This window comes from Tursiops truncatus, chromosome 9, assembly GCF_011762595.2.
Source record: "Tursiops truncatus isolate mTurTru1 chromosome 9, mTurTru1.mat.Y, whole genome shotgun sequence".
NCBI classification, from domain to species: Eukaryota; Metazoa; Chordata; class Mammalia; order Artiodactyla; family Delphinidae; genus Tursiops; species Tursiops truncatus.
In genome coordinates, this window is record NC_047042.1 from 49,173,453 (window position 1) to 49,199,779 (window position 26,327).

General features: G+C 36.9%; 1 protein-coding gene across 5 annotated transcripts in view; it reads left to right on the forward strand.

The window, feature by feature from the left end:
* Window positions 1-26,327, forward strand: part of HEPACAM2 (HEPACAM family member 2) — a 48,384-nt gene that overhangs the window by 16,278 nt on the left and 5,779 nt on the right. For 4 of the 5 annotated variants that reach the window (XM_019927431.3, XM_019927436.3, XM_073809708.1 and 1 more), the window contains 6 exons: window positions 3,341-3,625; window positions 13,677-13,973; window positions 23,632-23,757; window positions 23,846-23,870; window positions 23,963-24,000; window positions 25,362-25,435. In XM_019927431.3, coding sequence (XP_019782990.1) covers window positions 3,341-3,625; window positions 13,677-13,973; window positions 23,632-23,757; window positions 23,846-23,870; window positions 23,963-24,000; window positions 25,362-25,435 — 845 coding nt within the window. The remainder of the gene's footprint in view (window positions 1-3,340; window positions 3,626-13,676; window positions 13,974-23,631; window positions 23,758-23,845; window positions 23,871-23,962; window positions 24,001-25,361; window positions 25,436-26,327) is intronic. The other variant, XM_019927442.3, reaches the window with a different exon arrangement.

The window sequence follows — 26,327 nt, forward strand, 5'->3', positions numbered from 1 at the left end:
TTCCTCACTGCCTAAACCCCGATGCAGGCCATTTGTAGACACTCAGTAAATATGTGCACAGTAAATGAGTGGAAACTGGAGAGCTTGCAGGGGAACAAAGACACAGGATGTGGCAGCAGATGCCTAGAGAACAACTTTGGGGAGAGAAAAGGAGGACATTTTCATATTTTCATGAAATTCTCCTGGGTAGTATCTCGTCTCTCCTTCCAAACTTTTAATAGAACATCCATTACTTGTTAATATGTAGTACAGTTGGATCTGTTTATGGACATGCAGCCAAAAGTTCTTTCTAAAAAATTTTTTATTGAGGTATAGTTGATTTACAATATTATATTAATTACAGGTATACAATACAGTGATTCAAAAATTTTATAGATTATACTCCATTTACAGTTATTATAAAATATTGAATCTGTTCCCTGTGCTGTACAATATACCCTTGTAACTTATTTATTTTATACATAGTAGTTTGTACTTCTTATTAACCTACTCCTATATTGTGCCTTCCCCCTGCAACAAAAAGGTCTTGATAGGGGTTTAGGGCCTGTGTAAAAAATCTTCTTAGGAAACTTCCATATCTGAGATACACTGTTAAATGCAAGTGTATGATCACAGTACCAACGTCAATTCTAATAACTGGCTCTCCCATATGAGACCTTCAACATCATCTATTTGACTTATTCCATACCACATGTATTTCCATGCGTGGGCACATTTGAAATATAAGCTTTTTCTACATAATAAAATGTACCAATTCATTTTTCTTTTTAAATCATAATAATGTAAACAAAAGCTATTCCAAACCCTTTGTTCTTGCCAGGGAATATAAAGGGTTAAATTGAGCGGACCACTTGATTGCACCCATCTTGAGAAAGGCTGGAGCCTTCAGAACTACTCAGCACCCCTGCAAGTTACCTTTCAACCTCTTTTCTCCTTATCTTTCATTTTTTCCTGTCTTCTCTGGGCAGAAGGATTGGATCTGTTTGTGCTCTAATGCACATTTTCCAGTGTAAAAAAAATGTGAACCTGAGTCATGACAAATTTACCTGAGAAGATGCATCAACCCCAATTAAAAGCTATTGTTGTTTTTTTTTAACATCTTTATTGGAGTATAATTGCTTTACAATGGTGTGTTAGTTTCTGCTTTATAACAAAGTGAATCAGCTAACATATACATACATCCCCATATCTCTTCCCTCTCGCGTCTCCCTCCCGCCTCCCTATCCCACCCCTCTAGGTGGACGAAAAGCACCGACCTGATCTCCCTGTGCTATGCGGCTCCTTCCCACTAGCTATCTATTTTACATTTGGTAGTGTATATACGTCCATGCTACTCTCTCACTTCATCCCAGCTTACCCTTCCCCCTCCCCATGTCCTCAAGTCCATTCTCTATGTCTGCGTCTTTATTCCTGTCCTGCCCCTAGGTTCTTCAGAACCATTTTTTTTTTTTTTAGATTCCATATATATGTGTTAGCATACAGTATTTGTTTTTCTCTTTCTGACTTACTTCACTCTGTATGACAGTCTCTAGGTCCATCCACCTAGCTACAAATAACTCAGTTTCGTTTCTTTTTATGGCCGAGTAATATTCCATTGTATATATGTGCCACATCTTCTTTATACATTCATCTGTCAATGGATACTTGGGTTGCTTCCATGTCCTGGTATTGTAAATAGAGCTGCAGTGAACATTGTGGTACATGTCACTTTTTGAATTATGGTTTTCTCAGGGTATATGCCCAGTAGTGGGATTGCTGGGTCGTATGGTAGTTCTATTTTTAGTTTTTTGAGGAACCTCCATGCTGTTCTCCATAGTGGCTGTATCAATTTACATTCCCACAAACGGTGCAAGAGGGTTCCTTTTTCTCCATACCCTCTCCAGCATTTATTGTTTGTAGATTTTTTAATGATGGCCATTCTGACCCGTGTGAGGTGATACCTCATTGTAGTTTTGACTTGCATTTCTATAATGATTAGTGATGTCGAGCATCCTTTCATGTGTTTGTTGGCAATCTGTATATCTTCTTTGGAGAAATGTCTATTTAGGTCTTCTGCCCATTTTTGGATTGGGTTGTTTGTTTTTTTGATATTGAGCTGCATGAGCTGCTTGTATATTTTAGAGATTAATCCTTTGTCAGTTGCTTCATTTGCAAATATTTTCTCCCATTCTAAGGGTTGTCTTTTCTTCTTGTTTATGGTTTCCTTTGCTTTGCAAAAGCTTTTAAGTTTCATTAGGTCCCATTTGTTTATTTTTGTTTTTATTTCCCTTTCTCTAGGAAGCGGGTCAAAAAGGATCTTGCTGGATTTATGTCATGGAGTATTCTGCCTATGTTTTCCTCTAAGAGTTTTATAGTGTCTGGCCTTACATTTAGGTCTTTAATCCATTTTGAGTTTACTTTTGTGTATGGTGTTAGGGAGCGTTCTAATTTCATTCTTTTACATGTAGCTGTCTGGTTTTCCCAGCACCACTTATTGAAGAGTCTGTCTTTTCTCCGTTGTATATTCTTACCTCCTTTATCAAAGATAAGGTGACCATATGTACGTGGGTTTATCTCAACCCCAATTAAAAGTTTGATAGGAAATTGAAAGCTAAACATTGGAGCCAATTTTCTGTTACTTATATATCATCTCATTCTCTGTGTGTCCTGTAATCATGCATAGAAGGAGATTATTTTAGGCTTTCGTTCGTTAAAGTGACTAACATGGTACAGTGACTAACATGGTTCAGTGACTAACATAACGCTGCAATATAAATGCACAGTAATTAAAACATGTAATTAGTTCACTTACATAGAAGGAAAAGTAAATGGTGCAAATGTGATTCTTTAAAACTTTCTCTCAATCCCCCCAAAGTATAATATATCTGAGCTTTGTGTTTTGCAGATGGTGGGTAGGAATTTGCGCTCACCACATGTATCCCTGCCAGCTGCTCTTGGGATATTAGGACAAATCAAGAGAGGGGAATAACTACGTAAACTTTGCTTGTGAGAGTACACCCTTATGGTGTCGGGGGAAAGCACAATGAACAGGAAATAGGAAGCCGATATTCTCTACCACTAACTGCATTATCTATAAAGTAAAGGTTTCCATTAGAAAATCCTTGAAGAGTAACTTCTAGACTCAGTTATTTCTGCTATAAATGATATTTTTATATTTTATCATTTTGTGTTTGCCATGACTTTTTTATTTTCTTCTTTAATTACTTCCTGAACTGTCTACATTTATAAAGTGCAAAACGTTGGAATCATTTTCCTAGGATTTAATATTTGAAAGACCTCATAGACTTTTATTATAATTCTGTGGTGGCAAAAATCATTTCTATCTGTTCTGATGTTGCAGATCCTGTCACGAAACCAGTGGTGCAGACTCAGCCTTCCTCTGGGGCTGTGGAGTATGTGGGGAACATGACCCTGACATGCCTCGTGGAAGGGGGCACCCGGCTGGTTTACCAGTGGCTAAAAAATGGGAGGCCTGTCCACACCAGCTCCACCAACTCCTTTTCTCTCCAAAACAACAGCCTTCATATTGTTCCAGTGACCAAAGAAGACATTGGGAATTACAGTTGTCTGGTGAAGAACCCTATCAGTGAGATGGAAAGTGCCATCATTATGCCTACCATATATTGTAAGTTTTTTAAAATATATACATACACATGAGTTTTCTTCTGGGAAGTTTTCATGAGAGGAGTCACAGAGAACATCACCAGATGTTGACACCAGATGTCATTTGGTTTTCACCATCATTGTAATGTAGTACTAGGTGCAATTATACTTCCTAGGTACTGTCTTGTCATGAAATATAGTTACTTGTACAACCCTGTTTCTTGAAAATCAAGTTGAGATATTGGCCAGGGGCCTTTTTGGATACATTCTCTGACTCAGTGCATGTGTGACCGTAATTCTAGTGGAAAGTAGGAACCTCAATTTCAAACCCAGAACCATGCAGAAGACACTGATTTATTCACCCCCGTGGAGGAAGAGCTGTTCATCATAAAATGGGAGAGGGATGTGCTCTGGAGCTGACTACAGGGAGAAAGAATGTTCCCGGGTTATGCATGGGAAATGCGGCCCAAGGCGTGGCTGTTCTCTCTGCCCATTTTCTCAGCTCCACTTCTAGAGGCAGGGTGCAGAGAGGATCACAGAGAAAGCATAATTATTCTGCAGTAAGCTATTCAGCTTCCCAGGGAATCTGTAATTATTTTGGCTTTCAATTCTCTCTGGTTCTTTTTTCTGTTGATGTAGTTGCTATCGTTATTTTTGTTTAATCTCATGTACAAGTTAAGTTCACCAAACTTTTCAGTTCATGTCATATTATCATCATCAACCCAAGCAAGATTTCTCTCTCTTAATTGTCTTATTTTTCCCCATCCCCTCTGCTCCATAGCACCACCTCCAATATGTTTAACATTGCATTCTAATTTCAGCTTCTCACAAGGTTTCTCAACCTCCACACTAATGACATTTTGGCTGGACAACTCTTTGTTGTGGGGGGTTGTCCTATGCATTATAGGATGTTTAATAGCATCCATGGCCCCTACCCACTACATACCAGTAGTACCCTCCCCTCAAGTTGTGACAACTAAAAATGTCTCTGGACGTTGCCATATGTCCCCTGAGTGTGGGGGAGAGGGACTGGTGTGTGCAAAATCTCCCCTAGTTGAACCAATGGCTTATCACATTGGGAAGTCATCTGATCAGTTACCATTATAGCTTAGTGCGTGGCCACAACAGCAATATAACAAAATAAATAAGGCATGGCAAAGGAAAACTTCTCACTATGTGGCATGAGGGTGGAGGTTTCAGCTGGTTGAATCACAAGGGTAAAATTAAGCCTTGTAAATGTATCTACTCACTCATCAAATATATCTGCATAATGCTCAGAAAGGCCCTAAAACCTAGTGTTTAGGTGCTTAGGAGGTAGACCTACGTGGGAAATGGGTTCTGTCACTACCTATGTGACTTTAAGAAATCCCTTGACTTTTCTGAGCCTCATCTGTAAAATGGAGATGGTTAAAACTACCTCACCACATTAAATGAAATCAATCCTCTCTGAAGAATAGTCAGTAGATGACACCAAGCAAGCATTCAGTAAATGGAAACTGTTTGTATTATTGATACATCTGTATTCTATTTTCTTCAATAGAAAATTGATAGTCTTCTTGAGGAAGTGTGTTATTAACTCTTTGGAAAAAAGCATATGTAGGTTTTTTCAACTAGATAAAGCTTAACAATAAAACCGAGCCACAGAATTGTGGCAGGAAAAGCAACTTCTGGGAAGTGGAGTACAGTGGTATGACACAGTTATACAATAACATTTGTTTAATTAAGCAAAATTAAGATAAAAATAGAACCATTGAATCTTAAAACTGGAAGCTATCCTATATTTTAGCAGAAGTAAGAAAATGTGACAGTGAGATGTATGAGAATGTCTTAGATACCATAGGAATGTATACAAAGGAGTATAGCTCCAGAACTCTGGAGCCAGAAATCCTGCTCCTACTGCCTTACCTCTCTTGTGCCTCAGTTTCTTCAACCATATAATGATGATAATGATAGTACCTACTTCACAGAGTTATTGTTTGGATTAAATCTGTTACTTTACGTAAATTGCTTAGAACAGTGATTGGCCCATAGTAAATACTATATAACTGTTGGCCATTATTATTACTATAATATTATGAGTCTATGGGAATTCAGAGATGAAAACATTACTTCTAGCTGGAGAGAAGGCTTATTATAGAAAGTAACATTTGAGATGGACCTTGAACAATGGGTATGAATGGGGCAAGGGGCAATGTCTGTAAAAAACATTTCACACAATAGGGACAGCAGACACAGACACTAAGCAGAGGTCAAAGTATTTGGCAAATGGTCCAGTTTGGCTAGAGCGTAGGATACAATGAGGAATAGATAGAGGTTCCCCACTCCCTTCCATCAGAAAGTAGAGCGTTCCTATGAAACCTTGTGTAAACCGAAATGGTATAAAGTGAATAAGCAGTTGCCTTATGACATGTCTTGCTAATGGATGCACAAAATAAATCAAAATAAAGCACAGTTGCTCACAGACGCAGTTCAAAGCTATGGAGCCTTCATACGGAGATACTGAGTTTAGTTCCCCGGGAAGGGGCTTGGTGGCGCCACTTTCGCCGCTGGGGTGCCCACTGCCTCTAAAACGGCTCCTGCAAAACAAACACTGAACGCCAATTTTTGCTTTTCATCTTTTTTGTGAAAGCAAAAATCCTCTTCAGATTTCTTTCAGTCAGCTAAAACAGGTACTAATGTAGGTCTTTCATAAAAGCCAAGTGGCGTAATGCAAAGTTTTTGAAATCAGAGGATACCTGTATATTTGAGTCAGATTAGGGGGAACTTCGAATGCCAGGCATTACTTGGTAAACAATGAGGAAAATTATTTTTAAAGCAAATGTTCAAATTTTTTAAAAGACTACAGAATGTTTTATAAATAAATACACACATATTCTAGACTAAATCAAGAAATGTTTGTCAAGAGATCACATTTTTCAAAATGGATCACAAATGTCATGCAATTATAGAAAGAGTGTTTATAGGAAAGGGAAAAAGGAAGGTAGGATATATTTTATTAACCTATAATATAGAGAAAAACGTTACCAATTTTGAACTCCATACAGTGATTAAACATGTCTAAGAGCAATATGAAAGCATTTTTTTCTGAAAAATATTGTTCACACAGAAATAGAAAAAACTTCATACATTGATTGTGTAATTCACCTTTGGTGTAGGGGAACTCAAAGAGGATTAACTGCTAGTCCAACCTAGTTCAGAATTCAGTGTCTCAAAGATGAACAGAGAAACAGAAACAGAGGAAATTATATTAAAGATTGCCAGAGAAGAAGGAAATTACAGTTTTTCACTAAAAAATACCAAAACACCACTCACTAGAAGCAACTTATATAAGATTTATTACAATCATTAGTTATATTGTGAAAAGATTCTGTCTGCCTTAAAGCACAAGGCAGAGAAATAGATTTACGAAGTGTAAACTGTGACTCTCTGCACGACTAGCATTGAATTGGAGTGAAAAATTTAGATTTGGCACCATCTATTATACATGTAGGCATATTCTTGACTGAATAAGATTATTCTGACATGAATTAAAACTTCCATTCAACTCCAGGTAGCACAGACCTAAGCATTCAAGGTACTTGAACACAGTGAAAGAAAATGTGAGCAGACAAATGGAATCGAATCTAGGGCTATATAGACACATCCTTACATTGTTCTTTATTATTTGGTCTAAATGGTTTACATTCACATAGAAAACGTACAAAATGCAAAACATGATATTAAACCAGCCAGATATCATCTACTGAATATTAATTTGGAGGAACCAGCATTCAATGTGGTAAGAGCAGAAGTAAGATTGTGTTGGAGCATTCTTTGTCCACTGAAGAAAACCTGATTTTATTTTGTTTCAACCATGGACTCTAGTAAATATCGTGTCCTTTGGAGAGTGTAGTGGATAGCACGGTGTTATGAGCCTAAGCTGTCCATTCAGACTGCCATCGTCACCCTGTACGTCAGTTTCCTCATCTCCTTATCTGCACTGTCTCAGTGTAAGGCTAATACCTATCTCTAGAGGGATGGGGAGGATTAAGTGAGATTTTATGTGTAAAGAAGGCAGCAAGTGGCACATAGGAAAAACTCAATAATGTTCGCTCTTTTGCTTTTCCTCTTTTTTTTTCTTTTTTTTTTCCCTTGGAGCCCAAACTATGCTTACATAATTGGCAACATGACAGCAAGAAGTTGTGGAAAGCCTGGGTAATTTAGAAGATACCTGCAAAGAGAAAACTGAAAGAATACTTTGAAAAGAACTTTCTTCCCCAGACGTTACCATTATTTACCACATTTTATTTTTCTACATGAAAATATTTTCTTTACATGAATTCTTATTATTATCTATTTATCTCACCATCTATTTACCTATCTTTAAACTCTAGCCATAGATGTAAATGAAAAATTCCTGGGGGAAATTGCATAAGCAATTACAGGTACATGAAAGTATCATTTGCATCTTGAAATACACTTTTGCTTTGCTATATAGTTTAGTTTTATCTGGCAAAGTGAAAATAAGATCTTTCTTTCAACATGTGCAAGTTCATGCCCTAATCTTATGATTATCACAGAATATGGTGATACACAGTGTGTAAAGTATTAAAATGGGGGGAAAACCATAATCACACCTGTAAATGTTAAATATTATGCTTTAAACTCCTAAATCCTCTTTCCTTTCCTGTGTTATTTGAAAGAATTAGAATATCCCCATCTGAATCAGTTCAGATTTTACAGGACATATCTTCTATTTACAGACTGAACTTTCTTCTTTGCACTCTTTTAGGCATAGTCTATGGAAATCTCACAGAGAAACACCTGTCATGAGTAAAGACTAATGACAGGTAGTAGAAAGAAGAACACTTGGAAAATTTTACAATGTGGGTTCCATTTCCACATTGTAAAGATGAATTATCTAGATGATTTAAGATTTTTTACTCTTACTCTGTGGTAATTCTGAATAGAATGTTAATAATTTATTTTCTTGATTATTTTTGCATTCAAATGCAAGGACCTTCACTTGATCAACATCTCATCTTATTGATCTTATTCACTAATTCATTTATTCACTCATTCACTTATGGTTTGATTTGATTCAGAAATCAAACATCATGGTCTTGTTTGTGGTAAGCAGTTTTTACCCATGTAACATACAGAAACACAACCCAGATTCATTATTTTTTTTTACTGTCACAGTTTTAGCCATTTTGTTGTTTGTTTTTGTTTTGTTGGTTTTGGTTTGGGTTTGGGGTTACAAGAATTAAATAAATATGTAATCTGAAGAACTGTCATTTACTCTATTGATACAGCATCAACATGCTTTCAATCTTTATTATTCCATGCAAACTGAGAATATGTGCCTTAGTTGATGTTCCCACTTCTCTTTCTTCACCTAGTTATACCCTCCTTTTCCTTCACAATATCATCTTCTCCAGAAAGGCTTACCTGCCCCCACCTTGGTCTCAGGTCTTCAGTGTCACTAAGAGGTTTGCTGTGCTCCTGCAGCACCCCACGCACATCTCTCCCCTGGAACTCACTGCATTATGTTTCCTTTAGTCTCTTCCACTCGTAAGCACCTCAGGCCAAAATAGGAGCTCCGTGTTATTCATCTCTGTATCCCTAAGGCAATACTTGACACAGATTAAGAATTCAGTAGGGGTTTCTTGAATTTGCCTAAAATGGACCAGATTATCTTTCTTCATATCCCTTTCAGATTTCAGTGTTACTTGATGAAGCTGTAGGAAGGCTAAATTCCCATTATAACAGCTTCTTAGTTATAGTGCTCTGGCCCTTCATTGTTATGTTTTGCTTTGTTTTTGTTTTTTCTGACCTTTAGCAAAGTTCCTCAGTAATGTAGTAAATGTTATATTCCAATATTCCCCCATAGAGGACCACATCATCATTGAGAATTTCAGCATGAATCACCTTTTCTATTTTCTTAAGGTGCTGTTTCTATGACAATTTTCTTCATGAAAGCAGGAATTATTTTTTATTTTGGCAGAAAAAGTATAACAAAATCAAGAGTGACTAGATATTTATGAGGTTATGATGTCATAACCTGGTATTGGCCTTGGTGGAATACTATGTCAAGCCAGTAATTCAGGCTAGTAGCTACTTGCAATTCATGAAATGTGTATGCCTTCCAGCTCTGTTGTAAATAATAACCCAGTAACTGATGCATTTTGTGTGCAACATATGGCACTGCTGCAGGGAAGTGCTCTAAGTGATAAAAATTAAAGAAAAAAAGGTCATTCACAGTAAATACTTACCATCTGCTCCCAAGCAGGGTGGCAGGCAGCATCATGATGGAAATTTAGGTACTGTTCCTGCCCAGCCATAAATTGTTAAAGAGAACAGATGATATGTATTTTACAAGTCACTCAGTAAACAGCCATTCCTGAGGCAAAGGGTTCACTTCTATTGGGAGTTCTCTGCCAAGGGCAAGAAACTGAACCACAGTCAAAATAGAATTATCCTTCTGCTTTCATCTTCAATGTCAGAGGCCACACTGGTTGAATCACTCCAAATGTCTTCAATTGGATTGCTCATTCCCATGAATAATATACTAGACTGCACTTCAAAGTAAAGGATGGTCAGCCTGATGTGCTAATGAGAAGGAAATAACATCATAGTATAGGAAGAAGAAAATATATTGTAAGCTGTAGGTAGAGTGTGATAGACAGATAGATAGATGACAGATGATAGATAGATGATAAGTAGATAGATGATAGATCAATCTGTGTGTGTGTGTGTGTGTGTGAGAGAGAGAGAGAGAGAGAGAGAGAGGGAGGGAGGGAGAGGGAGAGGTAGAGAAAAAAGGCTTAAAGATCATATACTGAAATATGGATATTCATTCTCTGAGATGAAAACAAGTGAGTTTTCATCTTCATCCTTCTCTGGAATTTTATGATTTTCTGCAGTGAACATGTATTTCTTATAAAATCAGATAAAATATGCTACATTTTAAGAAATCATGTCAGAAGCAAGGAACTTAAATTCTTCAAGGTGTTAGGTTCCAGGAACTGGAAGAGGTGCTTGTGTGGTGGCTGGGGGAGTTTGAGATATTTGATGCTGACTCCGAAGAGCCACATATAGCATATAATAAAGCAGACAGGAGAGAAAATATTATGCCAATCGTGAAACCCAATAAATGAGGAAGTAGCAAAATCAAAATAAACATGAGTATAGGGAAGAGGAACTAAGACAATCAGATTCCTTTCTTTAAAAACATGTTTTATTTTAAACTAGAGTGATCATTAAATTAGATAATCAACCTTATTCACCAGCCTTGGCTCTAAATTACTGTGGGCTTTCTCTGCAAATGGAACCCACTCTCCAAAATGGAAGAATTACTACTTTTGAGAATATTCCATTATGTTGCAAGGTCCTAAAGCAATCCCAAATGGGAAGTTCCCAAAAAAGTTTTGAGTAATGTCAGCACACTTTGAAAGCAGTATTTCTCATTTTTATGTGTGTTAAATTGTCAAACAATTTGTTTTTATACTCACATTCTATAAACCCTGAAAACAAGTGGGAAGACAGAAAATACTGAATGACCACACTTCTCTTCCTTTTCAAGCCTGCCTCTCTGCTCTCAGACTTTAACCTTTGTGACAGACTCGGGGCTTTTGCTGCTCTAAACCTCTGTTGATTCCTCCCATTGGTTTCCTACTATGGGAATCATAACCAGTGCCCACCAGTCGGTGGCCTTTGCTTCCCTAATGTTCTATCAATGCTGACAACTTGAGGGAACCCTGCTGCTGCACTGGGTCTGAGATAATAGCAACAGGAACCAGTATACGACACCTCAGGTCTCCTCACAATGCCTAGAACAGTATCATGCACACACAGTAGCATCTCAATATTGATTTTGGTTGAATGAGTGAAAACAACTTTTCATTCCCATTACACAATATTATTCAGTGGAATTCAGAATAAGAGTGTTTTATTTTACAACAAACAGTTCTAAAGCAGAGGTTTTCCCCGAGACCGTATCACAGCCTGAAATGAGAAAACAGTATGACAGGGTTCTAGTTCAGTCACAGGAAAGGGGCATTCATTTCTCTTCACTTTAATGCTCCATCTCCAGTTCCTGATTACTTCGAATTTGAAGGTACTTCTATGTTTGCTTTCTGAAAGCAGGATCATCTCATGTATACATATTAGTATAAATCTACAGGGTTCCTTCAGATGCCTCTGTGTCTTTAGGAAGTAAATATGTGTAAAGTGTATGTCCTCTAGCTAAATATAATTTATTGTTTTGCACCTTCAGTTTCTGTTGTATCTTGGGAAATTTGTCTCTCCAATGGTAGATTGGTCAGAATATGCTGACATAATGGAGAACCATTCTGGGAATCTGCAAATTTGGGGTTGGCTTGCCAGTATCCAAAATAACTTTAGCATGGCATGAATCATGGTGTTTCAAAGGTAGCACAATTGGCAACCAGTCATCTAATCAATCTTTTTATAGCAAAGGTGAGGAAAGTGAGACCCCAGAAGTTTAAATGACTTTTGAAGAACACTTTACTAATCATTGACAAAATCGGGATTTAACCTCATTATCCTACTGTCTAATCACTACATTATATTATTCCACACAATGAGAGATGAACAGTCGTTACTTTTTTTTAAATCAGCACCTTTGAGATTAGGTTATTTATGAGCAATCCATCCATAGCCTTATCCAGTTTATAAATTCCTTGAGAATAGGAACTGTGTCTTACACATTTTTTATCTCTTACACATTTTTTATCTCTCACATATTAAATATATTATGTAACACTTAGTATCTCTCAAACAAGTATTTTTTGATTGATTACTTGATTAACTGAGTACAGAATTAATGTATAATTAGACAGTAATTTATTGTAGAACAAATAATACAGTTAGAAAACCAGAAATTATTTTGATATAGAAAGTTTATACCACTTAACAGTTTTTTTGGAGAGGTAATATGAATAATTAAATACATATATTTTATAGTCCCAGAGCTGCCATTTAATAGCTATGTGACCATGGGAAAATTAATTTTTTAAATATCTCTTCCTTCACGTTATAATGGGAATAATAACATTTACCTTATGCGGTTGCTTTAAAGATTAAATGTGGTTGTCTGCATAAGTACTTAAAGTGTCTTCAGATGGTGAATATCCAACAAATATTGGTTATCGTCAGCTGAAAAATGAGCACAATAATGCCTAAACCTTAAAGTTTTTAGAATATAAGTCAGGATATATATGAATGAGAGAGACCTATCTAGCTGGGGAATATTTTTTAAATCTCTTTTTATATGTTCTCTGAAGAAATCAGTGGGAAATGTGTCTTTATCTGCAGGCAATCTTGTGCCATAGAAATAGCAAGCTGCTACGGGAACATTGCAGTGTAAGGAAAAATACCAGGGGATATCCATGATTAAGTAGTTTATTGATGATCAATGAATATTTGTTGATGATAATGAAGATGTATTTTTTCCAAATGGAATCTATGCTTAGCTTGTGGGAGGAATTTTTTTAATTCTTTAAACTCTTAAAATGTCATGAAAGTATGGAATACTCCTATATCTTTTTACACAAATTTTTGTTCCATGTGATGTTCCACGTGAAACTGTGTAACATAAATATTTGCATGAACTGTCCCAGCCCTTAGAAGAAAAGTAGATAATACTCAAAGAAAGGTTGTCAAAGAGAAAATAGTGGCCATAATCTATTTTTTAAATGCTTTTAAGTACAACTGCAGTTTCAGAAAAATGGAATTTGTCTAACAAGATTGCAGATTTATCTATACATGACTCGAAAGCTTAGCACCACAATCATGATAACAGTGTCTATAAAATTATATCCTAAGTTTTAGGGCTTACACTATTTCAGATAAGTTCAATCACATCTCAAATTATTTCCATTTCCATGGATACCAGAATAAAACACTTTTAGGTCTTTATCATTTACTGGGAGTCTAAATGAAGATCTATCGGCCCACGTTTAACATGAGGACTTTCATGGAAAATAAAATGCTGCTAAGCTCTCCCAAACTCAAAAACTATGTTGTAATTATTTATGTCACCCCTTTATTTCTTTTTTCAATTAATGTAGATGGACCTTATGGACTTCAAGTTAATTCTGATAAAGGGCTAAAAGTAGGGGAAGTGTTCACTGTGGATATTGGAGAAGCGATCTTGTTTGATTGTTCTGCTGATTCTTATCCTCCCAACACCTACTCCTGGATCCGGAGGACAGACAATGTCACATATGTCATTAAGCACGGGCCTCGCTTGGAAGTTGCATCTGAGAAAATAGCCCAGAAGACAACTGACTATGTGTGCTGTGCTTACAACAATGTAACTGGAAGGCGAGACGAAACTCATTTCACCATCATCATCACTTCTGTAGGTGAGTGTGATGTAAAAGGCAGGGATCCCAATGAAACACAAATGCACGATAGCCTTCCTCTACTCCTATTTTATACCTGTGTGGAAGAGAATATCATTGTGGGATTGTTCATATACTCTAAGAAACTCTTTCCTGAGTTAACTAAGCCATGGTTTCTAAGAGCCAAAGAAAGAAAACCCAAAGAATAATGGAGAGAGAATTCAATTGCTAGCTCCGAGGGGCTATAAAGAAAAAGGGAATTCAATAAATTACTTCTAAATGTATATTCTTGCTTTCCTGATTTTACAAACAGGAATATAAGAGAAGAGGTTATTCATTTAAAAGTTTTATATCTACTGTTGCATTAGGTCAGATGAATACATCTCCATGAAATCTGGTTTTCCTATCTGGCTCCCTTCTCACTGTCCTTCACAGGCTTCCCTTCTTCTTTCACCATTTAAAACCTGAAATCTGAAATCTGTGGGTGTTCACAATAGGGGTCTCAACACCTTGGAAACTACACAATTTTGTAAGTCTGTGAAATTTGGCATTTTCTAGAAGTCATCTGATTTTCAGAAAGGTCATCAATCCAAGTAGTTAAGAATCACTGCCTAAAATATTTATGTCCACCAAATTCCCAACTTTCTGAGCCTTCTCTTTTCTCTCTACAGTATGATTTCATTCTTCTGTATGATTTCATTCACTCCCGTGGTTTCATGTGACACTGGTACATCCCAAATCTTTATCTTTAAAGATCTAAAACTGTATTCCCAGTTACCTTCTAAATGTCTCTACTTTCAAGTGCCAGAGGCAGCATACTGTTTCAATATATCAAAAATGAAACATCTTCTTTTCCCCCAAATTGCCGTTCTTTCTGTATTCCCTGTTTAAATGAATGGTCTTAGTATCTACCAACCTTAGCCAGAAAGCTAAACCCCATCCCAGACTTTCTTCTCTTGCTTATTGCCCTGCCTAACCTCCAGTCATCGAGTTTCCTTTCTTTCTATCTCTCAAGCCCATTCTCTTCTCTCCTTCTCCCTTCTCCCTTTTTCTCCCCTCCTCCTCCTCTTCCTCCTCCCCTTCTGCTTTCTCCTCTGCTTCCACCTTCTTCTTCTTTTGCTCTGTCCTCTACTGCTACTACTGCTACTGCTACTGTCAAGTCCTTCTTAGACTCTTCTTTGCATGCAGACGAAGACAAGCCAGATTCCACCTGGGGACAACCTGGGGACAGGCTTGGACAGGAAGTGGTGGTCAGGGTTTCTATGATTGGTAGAGGAACAAGTTTGCAAAAGGCGCCGCTCATTAATACCTTCTGCATTGGTGTCTTCTCTTTCTCTGTCTTTACAGCCCTGCTGCCTAGAATAGGGCCTGTTACATAGACAGAGTCAGTACATGTTTCTTTAATATATAAAGCAAGAATATAATCCTTGGAATTCTTAGGCCAAATTTTGCAGTACTTGGCCTTTGGGCCATGTGCATCAAAATCACCTGGGGAGGTCTAATAATGTATTTTCATTAAGATACCTCAGACGTATCAGATCAGGACCTGGCAGCTAGGATCTTGGATCTGATTATTTAGCAAGCACAACTGTGACACCCACTTGTTTAAGGTGGTTTTTTTTTTCTCCATAGCCTTTTGAATTTAATTTAAAACTCTTAACGAGCCATTGAGAATGATAAGACTATTAAAAATTTACAGATTGATAAATATATGGTAGGTGGGGCCTTCCCAAGACTCCATGAAGTTGAGGGTATTCATATTTGCAAAATCATTTCAGTACATTAGAATTTACATACTGGCATGGTGAGATTTTGTTTTTTATCATATGAAGAAAATAACCACACTCTCTAGAAGAGTGATATCCAGTGGAACTTTCTGCAATGAAGGAAATGTTTGATGTCTGCTCTATCCAGTATGGTAGTCCCTAGCCTCATTTGACTTTAGAGCACTTAAAATATGGTTTATGCCACTGAGGAACTGAAGCTTTTATTTCATTTTATCTGTATTAACTTTAATTTAAATGTAAATAGCCACATATGTCTAGTGGCTACCATATTGGATGATGCAGCTCTAGAATTTTTACCTGAATTATGCTTCACTTGGGCAGTAGTTAATAACATATTTCCCTTATAGGTCCCCAAAGCATGTATGTGTTCAGGGTTATATAAATCAGGCACTCATTCATTCATTATTTAACACCTATTATGGGCCAAATACTCGGGTAAACATTGAAAATGCCATTTAAAAAAAATAATTCCTGCTAACAAGATGCTCACAACTTCATATGGATGGCAGGCATGTATGTAAACAGCTAGCATTCTTTGCTTTCTATTTTACTAAATCTTTAATATGATTTAATGAGCTTTTTACCTCAGTGGTTAACTGAAACATAATTTTGAAACACACCATAATTAAGTATATAAAATAACTTTGTGGCAATCTGGATGTTACCATAGACTTGTTCCTCATGCTCACTGCAAGTGAAAACATGGCTATACTATGTAGGTGTATACTGCAGTGAAGCCTTTCTTACTACCTAAACTTTCTCCATTAATATTTAGCCAAGATATTGTCATAGTATCAGAAGCCCCCAATATTTGATTAAGATCTTATTACCAAGGTCCAAAGACAGCTACAGTCTTAATATCAAATAATTACCTTTTGTAAAATCTAAAAAACCTGTTTGACCAGTACAAAGACCAGACATTTGTTATTATTGTAAATAAGAAGAGCAGGTGCTTATTTTTCAGAAGGATTCAATGTTGTCAACATTCATAACCTCTTTGTGGCTTTTAGAGCTGTTTTCCAGTCCCCAAATGTCGACAGATCTTAAACAGCGGCAAATAGCAAAGAAAATGAGTACTATTGATGTGTTTTAGGTATTTGATTTTTTTTAAAGCTTTCCAAATGAATTAATCTCTGCAATGCAGATTAAGGGTACACCAAGCTACAGTGAAAAAAATGGACATCTCTTGTAACTATCAATTGAGCACTTACTGACCATCCACTTTGATGAGCTACCTATATTAATATCTGTGGAAAATTTGAAATAATTTAGAGGGATAAGATACCTGCCTCTGAGATATTTTCGAAAACAAGTTGTGTTTGGCATAACCAGAGTCCAGTTATAAGGAATAGATGAACATTTGTTTTTAATGAGGCAAAGAATGTGGCCAATCAAAAAGCCTCAACAATAAGAAGTGGGAGGCAAAGGGAAAAGGAGTCAAAGATGACTCCAGGGTCACAAATATGGAAATAAAATAACAAAGTCTGGAAATAATCAAAAGTTTTGTTAGGGACTTTCAGTTGGGGAGAGGAAGACTGGAGAATGTGACAATTAGCTCTATGTTTTCCTGCCTGTGTAAGACTAGACCAGATGGTGCCTTCCAGCTCTGTGGGCTATGATTCACATCTAATTTGAGATATCAGTTGACCTTTCTGTATCTTAGTAGAGATATCCTAAAGAAAACAGGGGAAATAGGCAAATTCACACAGCTAGTTGGTAATAAAATAGTATCCAAATTCAAAACCCTTTTTTTAACCACTGTATAAACTGTCTCCCTGGATGTTCTTAACTGAGAATATCAATATCTAAAAGATATGTCACATATATACAAGATATGTCACATATATGTACAAGATAGTGTGTATTTTCTTATCATCTTAACTAACTTCATGCTATATACAAAGATACTCTGGTTTGTCCAGACATGTGTATAATTTCATACTAGTGAGAAATTATGAAATATCTGTAACTAAAAGTAACAGCTAGCATATAAGTTTCAAGGAAAGAATAGCAATTAAAGTAATAAATTAGCATTCATATTTTGGAAAAAGAATGATTTTATTACTTTAATTAAAGACTTCCTTGAATGCAAGTGTCCCTACTTTAAAATTTAACTGGGCCTAAATCACTATTGTGACATGCAATATGTATAAAATGAAAATGTTTATGATCAGAATGCAAATGTTCACATTTAATGAAAACATTCCACTGTATACACTATTAGAGTTCTCAAGAGCCACATGGCCATAGTTTGAGATTTAGCTATAGTAGAAATATTTTTGTACATGATTCTGCAAAATCTATAATTTTTTCATATCTATTTCTATTGCACATCTTTTCATAAAGAAAAGAATGGGAAAATGACACTACTCCTAGGCAGAAAGATAAATTTACTGATTTCTTCTAACTACCTAGAAATTTCTCTGGTTAGGATCTCCAGGAGGTGTATTTCACCTTGGACCATGGGATATAACAACTGAGATAAGCTGCAGCCCTGACATCCAGAACCTCAAACGTTAGGTGACATCCCATGAGCATCTAGCATAGAACCACGGTGTCTGTCAGGTGGGGCCATAGTAGAGTGTGGAAATAGCGTGCCTCCCCAGTAGGGCACCTTCATTTCCATAGGGACATGAATCAGCGGCTGTAATCAGCTAACAGATTGGATGGGCGAGATCTCAGGACTCCATTCTGATCTTGAAATAGACACGCTGACTGGAGCATACGGCTATCCTGTTTTAGGTGCAGTCTCTCAAGCAGCAGGGTTGCGATGGATACCACACCTCTTGCCTATATTTGCACTTAATATGTTATTTCATTTTATTTGTTTGTCAAAGGAGGGGGCAAATAGCATTTGCACTAGGGCTTTGGTAAATGAGTCAGTCATGTTTAAATAATGGGGAGAGTGGCATGCTATGTGCTAAAGAGTACAAAACTCTCTGAAAGGAGGAAGAATGGGGCTCCTGCAAGTATCCAGAACTGCACTTGGGATCCCTATACATTCTTTGTGGCAATAGGGTCAGAATTTCCCTGCTGACTTATTTTCAAGTTGGATTCTAGAAATCCATCTCTCTAAAATACACTTGCCTAGAGCTGACACAACGGCAACTGTGCCCCTTGATTTGATCCCAGAGATATCTGGCATTTTTATTTTGTGAATTTCAAATGCTGGACCTGGTAAATCTTGTGTGTTCTGGTAGAGAGAAGCAGTGCTGAGCATAGAGAGCCGGGATGCTCTAGAAGAGAAGGGGGCCCAACAGGGAAGATCATTTGTTTCTGAGAAAAGGACTATCTCTATTCTTCATTCTCCAGGGAAAAGACACTTGGCCTTTGCCATAGCCAGGGTTTTAAGCTGACAGGTGCTGGTCACCTCAGGGTGGTTCTCTGATGGAGGGCTAACAGAGGCCAAGGGAGAGAGAGGAAAGAGGGCAATAAGGAAGGAGTTTGAAGAAATAAAGAAATAATGGTAAAGGGAACGAGTTGGATCCTCTGTAGGACAGAATGTACAAATTCAGTCATTTTAGGAAACACAAAATAAAAGGGACAAAAAGGTAAAAATGGAGAGGGGAGGAGATGTATCTTATATAGTATGAGACATCCAGTCATTGTATGTTAAACCTATTACAAGGCCTCAGAATCATGGAAGTGCCTGGCAAAGAGCTGATGTATGCCATAGTGTAACTTCAGCATAAGAATGAGAATGAGAAATACTCTGAAATAATACTTATTAGCATATTTTCAGGTTTAAGGGGGAAAAAATAGCTGACACTACAGTAAAATATTTTTCGTTGTAAAGTTCATTGTTGAAACTGGACTAGAATAAATTAGCATTGAATTTTTTTTTTAGGGACTAAGGGATATTGAATCTTAGTGAAGGCAGTCTGGCTATCAAGAAATGAGAGAGTCAGAGCACATCAAATCTGGTGTTAGAAAAGGTTGGAGGAAAAACTGAATATATTGGGGGCTACCTGCCAATTATGAAAACCATTCTTGGGCTTCCCTGGTGGCACAGTGGTTAGGAATCCGCCTGCCAATGCTGGGGACACAGATTCAAGCCCTGGTCCGGGAGGATCCCACATGCCACGGAGCAACGAAGCCCGTGTGCCACAACTACTGACCCTGCACTCTAGAGCCCACGAGCCACAACTACTGAGCCCGCGTGCTACAACTACTGAAGCCCTCGCACCTGGAGCCTGTGCTCCACAACAAGAGAAGCCGCCGCAATGAGAAGCCCGTGCATAGCAATGAAGAGTAGCCCCTGCTCTCCACAACTAAAGAAAGCCTGCACGCAGCAACAAAGACCCAACGCAGCCAAAAATAAATAAAAATAAATAAATTTATTTTTAAAAAGAAAAGAAAAGCCTGGGAGAAAACTATTCTTTGACCATGGATCAACAGCAAAAAATTAAATTTGCAGTCAGGGAAAAAACTATGTTCCAGTCCCAGTTCTAGGACTTACTGACTGTGGCCAATATTTTCATTTCTCTGAAACTGTTTCTTTATCTGTACCTATAAATGACACTTTAAATTTCTTTATTATTTTCATTATTACTGATATGATATATCTGTACCAAATAAATGGGAAACAAATGTACATTTGGTTTTATATACATATAATGCACATACATTTAATTGTGCATATCTGAAAATTGTGTAGTTTTGATTTTAGTATTGGATCTAAAATAAAGAAATAAGAGAATTCTCTTGATAAGAGTGGTGCCCAAATCATATGCTGTGTCTTAAATCATGCCATTTTATTATTTAGTATTTCTTAACAATTTTTTCTTCTTTATTACTTTGCTTTTGTATCACTGCTTGTGTCTCAAGAGACCATTCTGTTTACCTTTATCTTATTGACAACCACAGCAGAGTATGGGTCCTTCTGAATTTATACTTTAGAAGCATGCACCTATATATATGGTCATTTTTTTTTAAATCTCAACAAATTTTAAAAGATTTATATCAAGCAGAGTATGCATTCTAAATAGAGTGGAATTCAACTAAAAAAATCAAGAAAGAAAACTCCCAGGCATGAGGAAATTAAACAGTATGCTTCTAAATAATCTCTAGGATAAATAAGAAATCACAATGAATATTATAAAATATTTTGAACTTAATAATAATGAAAATACTTTTCAAAACTCAGGGGATGTTGTTCAGTTAATAAGATTGTCTACACGTACGAAAGTGATGGAGAAATTGTTGATTGTTACACTTAAGAAAGTGATGGAGATGATAATACAGATTAAATTTAAAAGATGGAGATGATAATACAGATTAAATTTAAAAGTGCCACATTACATATGGCGAAAAAAAATTGAGTTCTCCCGGTATTCAAAATCTATTTTCCTATTTAGCAAAGAAGTCATTCACATCACTGTTAAATGAAATTCCAATGAATGTCATTGTTGTTTCACTTTGATCTTAGTACGTATCAGCCAGCGTTCGTGTTGAAGCTACACTTGTTCATCTATGATGTAAACTATCTCTTTGCTGAATTGGATAGTAACCAAGCATTTATTTGAAGTATAATTGTTTCAAAGCATAGTTGAATATCACCCACAGGTTGAAAATGCAAGAGTTCAGCAAAAATCAACAAAAGCATTCCATGAGAATCAATTAGATATATGGAATTAACAATAAAGAGTACTGCATATTTTATTATTCTAAATTAGGCTACACATCCTTCATATCAGTAAAATTTATAACTTTTGTATGTATATGTGTGCATATAATTCTTTTTGATACTCAGTTACTAGCATACCATTGGCTATAGTGTCCTATTTACATAAACTTCATGTAAAACTCTTTGGCTGCCTCAAGTCATATAATATCTGAGCAACAAAAGAACTTAAAAACCAATCATTCAGGCCTCCTCCTTTTACTACTGGGAAAATCCAGACCCTTAGAGTCAAGTGGCTCATTCAAAGCTGCCCAGCTCTTTAGAGAGAACAAACCTGTGAAGTAGGAGCACAGTATCTGAAGAAAGGCTAAGACCTCACACAGAGATCACCCAAATGCTAAAGTAGTTACAAACCTAAAGCTCAGCATTCTAACAGTGGGAGAATATAACTTTTCCTACAAATTATTAACCAAGAGAAAAGGAGGAAAAATAACATTTCTAATAAGTTTTGTGATGTTCTGGTCTAGATCAGAACCAATAAATTGCCATTCTAGTCCATTTTATACTACCTTGCATTTATTTCTTCCACCCAAAGCTAAAAGGACTTTACCTTAAAATCTGTTTAAAAGCAATAAATATTACACAGCTATTGTAATCCCATAAAAAGAACATTTTAAGAACACAGTTCTCTGAATGCATATCAGAAATTTATAAATATACCATCTGAGATGGTAAAGATTTTTGGTGATGGAAAGCAACCTGCTTAAACTCTTAAGGACTTAAAGGGAGTACAAGAACAGTATTACATGGGAAAATTAGAGAAGATAGCATGATTTCCATGACTTTTAACTGGAGTTTAACATATATGATCTACACTACATTATGAAAAGATTCTGGGAAGATTAAAAAGTGAAAGCATTGTAGGTAGAAAAGCTGAGAGAGTACATATAGGTCCACAAAGAAAGAAGGGAAAGATTAAAGTTTCATCCTTATCTTGGCTGCTGGAGACCTCAGTAGAGGCTTTGTGGTGGAAGACAACACGGTGCAGGCTGGATATTTATTGCAGAGTTGAGTCCACACCATGTTCTTCACCACACCCAGATCCTCCAAGCTGTTCTCCACCACGGCAGAAGGGAAGTGACATCCCATAACTTTCACTCCCACATTAAACTAGACAGAGACAGGCAACTGCCACCATTCATTTCCACATCAATGTCTGATTCACATGATAACATGGAAGACATCTGTTACTTGCTTTTGTTGAAGGCCACACAACTTTCCACTTTATAGATTAACTCTCTGACTAACCATGTTATAGTCTGGAACTGGTGTTAACATTGCCATACTTAGTAAGTTTTGTCAAAACAGCATCAAAGTGAGGCAGCACAAAGTGTCAAGAGTCTGGGGGCACATCTGGACTCTGCCACTTACAACCTGAGTGACCTCAGGCAAGCCTCAGATTCCCATCTCTAAAAGGGGATAATAATAATAATATTACCTCCCTAATAACGTTGTGAACATTCCATGGGTTAATACGTATCATGTGCTCTTAGAACAGAGTCTGATGTATTATAAGCACTCAGCAAGTGTTAGCTTTTAGCACTATATTTTGTATAGAGATATTAACAAAAGGAATGACTTGCAAAACAGTGAATTGTAGTCAAAGGTGGGGCTTTAAATGTCTTATTGACAATCATACATTCTATTTTAGGGATTAAAATTTCTTTATTGGTCAAAAATTAGTAATTATTTGAAATGAACACCTCCCCTCTCACACCTTTAACTACATACCACTGCCCTAGAAAATCCACATACCTGAACAATGTTAAAAGAGTGAGATGGAAAGAGAGAGAACAACCTAGCATCTGGGGATGTTTTATACAGTGAGATCCAACAGATCCAAGCTAAATGCTGGTGAACACTATTGAAAAGTATGATATGAGCTATTTGCTACATCTAGTACAACATATTGGTATTATCCTGGACAGCTCACCACATTTCCAATCACAAATATCCTTAGAGAGTTTAGTATGTATTCTAAAATAAGTGCCTGCCTTCTGTTTGGTCTCACTCAGACGTCTCTCTCTCTCTCTCTCTCTCTCTCTCTCTCTCTCTCTCTCTCCCCCCCATAAATATATATATATATATATATATATATATATATATATATATACACACACATTTGCAGTACTGTACCAGTTAGGATTTATTTATTTAGGATCAATTTATTATTGATCTTTAATAAAAATATATTTGTCTTTTTATTTAGGAATAGAGAAACTTGCACAAAAAGGGAAATCATTGTCCCCTTTAGCAAGTATAACTGGAATATCACTCTTTTTGATTATATCCATGTGTCTTCTCCTCCTATGGAAAAAATATCAACCCTACAAAGGTAGGTTAAAATTTTTTTAAAAAATTTTGAATGGTTGTATATGTGCACTAAAGTGTATCTTACTGTGTTTTTTCTTTTTTGGTTTTAGTTATAAAGCAAAAGCTAGAAGGCAGGTAATGCATATGTTTCTATGAAAATAATTTTTCTCTTGAATGCTTTTTCCTCAATGATTAAGACTGACAGAAACACCAATTTGTCTTTTCAGGCCAGAAACCGAATACAGGAAAGCTCAAACGTTTTCAGGTAATGGCTGGGCTGAGAGGGGCCGTTATCAATATTAATGTATATTAATATATATTGTTGATATTAATTATATATGCAAAATGTACTATTTACATAACAGAATTCACATGAGATAACACTAACACTCCCTTCCCAGGATGACTGCCCTCACTTCACAAAGTTCTATCCCTTGTATTAGTTTTATGTAAGTCACACAGGTCTGTAAAATAAGCCTGAAAGGCACTTTCAACTCCATTTCACAGGCAAGAGAACTAAGGCTCAGAGAGACTGTCACTTGCCCGCCATCACTGAGTTCTGCTGAATCCTGTTCCATTGATCCTCTTATTATTTTGAAAATGCCCAAGCGTTCTCTCACTGTGTCAGTTCCTAAAGCAGATACAGTGCTGGCAGCTCCTTCCCAGGGAGAAGAGGAAAGGGAGGTCCCACAGGTTTGCTGCTTCTCTGTCCCCAGCGGTGCCCCTCACTTCTGACTCCCTACTGAGTTGTCATAAGTTAACAGTGGGGCTTTTGCTCAGGCCTTGGAGTCAGAGGAGCTAGGTTTCCATCCCATCTGTGCCACTTTCCCCCAACGTCACCTTGGGAAAATTAATTATTTTTCCTGACCTCAACTCACCTATACAATAGAGATTATAACTTCCCCTCAGGGTTGCTCTGAGAATTAAATCCAGTAATGTAGGTGGAGTGCCTAATACAATGCCTGGATGCTCAGTAAACATGGGTCTTCTTCCTCTTGTCTAGTCCTTTCTCACAAATGATAAACCGTCAGAGTTCAGAAAGGCCCCAGAGACCACCTGGTTCCTCCCAACCACCCCATTCCTGTCATTTTACTGCTGATAGTTTAGGTGACATCGGACTTGTTTTCTGTTTTGTATGTATGGGCAGCAATAGTTGCTTATTTATTCTTATTAGTCCTGGGGGACTCTTAGATCTAGCAGAGTACGGTAGATATTATGGGTGGATTAAGAGCTGCTGTGATTGACAGATTGAAGCCTTGGTGTTTATAAGTGTCTGGTAACTGAGAGTTACAAAGGACAAGGCTGCCCACATGTGTTTATATAATATATATATATATAATATTATATTATATATAAACAGTGTATTAATATATAATACACAGTTTCCACATCAGACTTTAAGAATAATTGTCCCAATTCAGTTTCAATTCTGAGCTTCAACAGGAGTGATTTCCAATACTATTTAGTGGCAGCATGACTATAGGTGATTAAGAAATGTTAAATTGGTTTTATACACATACCACTTGAAGCAAACCATGAAGATAAGTTTTATAAAGGTTTTTCTAAAAAATAGCAATAGCAATTTGAGGCATTTGGTTTGTAAGTAGTATTTGTTTTCCATTTCAGGCCACGAAGATGCTCTGGATGACTTTGGAATATATGAATTTGTTGCTTTTCCAGATGCTTCTGGTGTTCCCAGGGTTGGTTTTCCTAGTGGCCAATTAGCCCAGAAGTAGCATTCTGCTTCACCAGAGGTGTAAGCAGCATTCATTTAGCATGTGGGCAGTGTGGTCAGATGGCTGCATTACCCTCAGCAGTGTTTACTCACTCTGTAATGAATGACGTTGCCGGATCTGGGGAGCTAAAGCATCTTTCTCAGCCTCTATCAATAAAGCTAACACAAATAAGGAAGTTACACGAATTCATAAACTTTCCTTACCTGGTAAGCTCAGGGAAGAGGGAATTAACTAGGTTGAAGGTCAAGAGAAGTGAATAAATAGGGGACCAAGAGTCCCTGGTTTAAATAATTCTGCATCACTTTGATGACTGCAGCCTCTCACTTCACTGACTCTCTCTGTTGCTCAGTTTCCCCTTTATTTCCTCCTCATATCTCATGAGAACATTACAAAGACAATTGATTATACCCTTGAAGGTACCTTATGCTCTTCAGAAGAAAGGTACCATATAAACCCAAAGTATGCAGGTACATATCTTTATTTTTTCCTAAAGGTGCATGAGATGTGAGAGCAGGAACTTTTATACAGTTGAAGCCATTTTTTCAGTCCACACAGACAAGGTCTTTTCAGCAATCAGTTTTGTTTAACAGGAAAGCAGAATGTTTCTCTGAGCTAATCAGCTCATTAATATTTTTACAGATTTATGTACAACCGATCTTTCCTCTGTTTCCGTATTCCCCTATGATAGTTCACTTAAGGAAGGGGCCAGAAACGGACTACTTGCCTCTGGGCATTTTCATTTTCCTTTTTAAAAGAGAACTATCAATATTTGTTGTTAGGGATTGGTTACCTCACTTGTTCAGAGAATTCTATATAAGATTCTAAGTTTCAAGCAGTAAGTTACCTGGCCACAGGC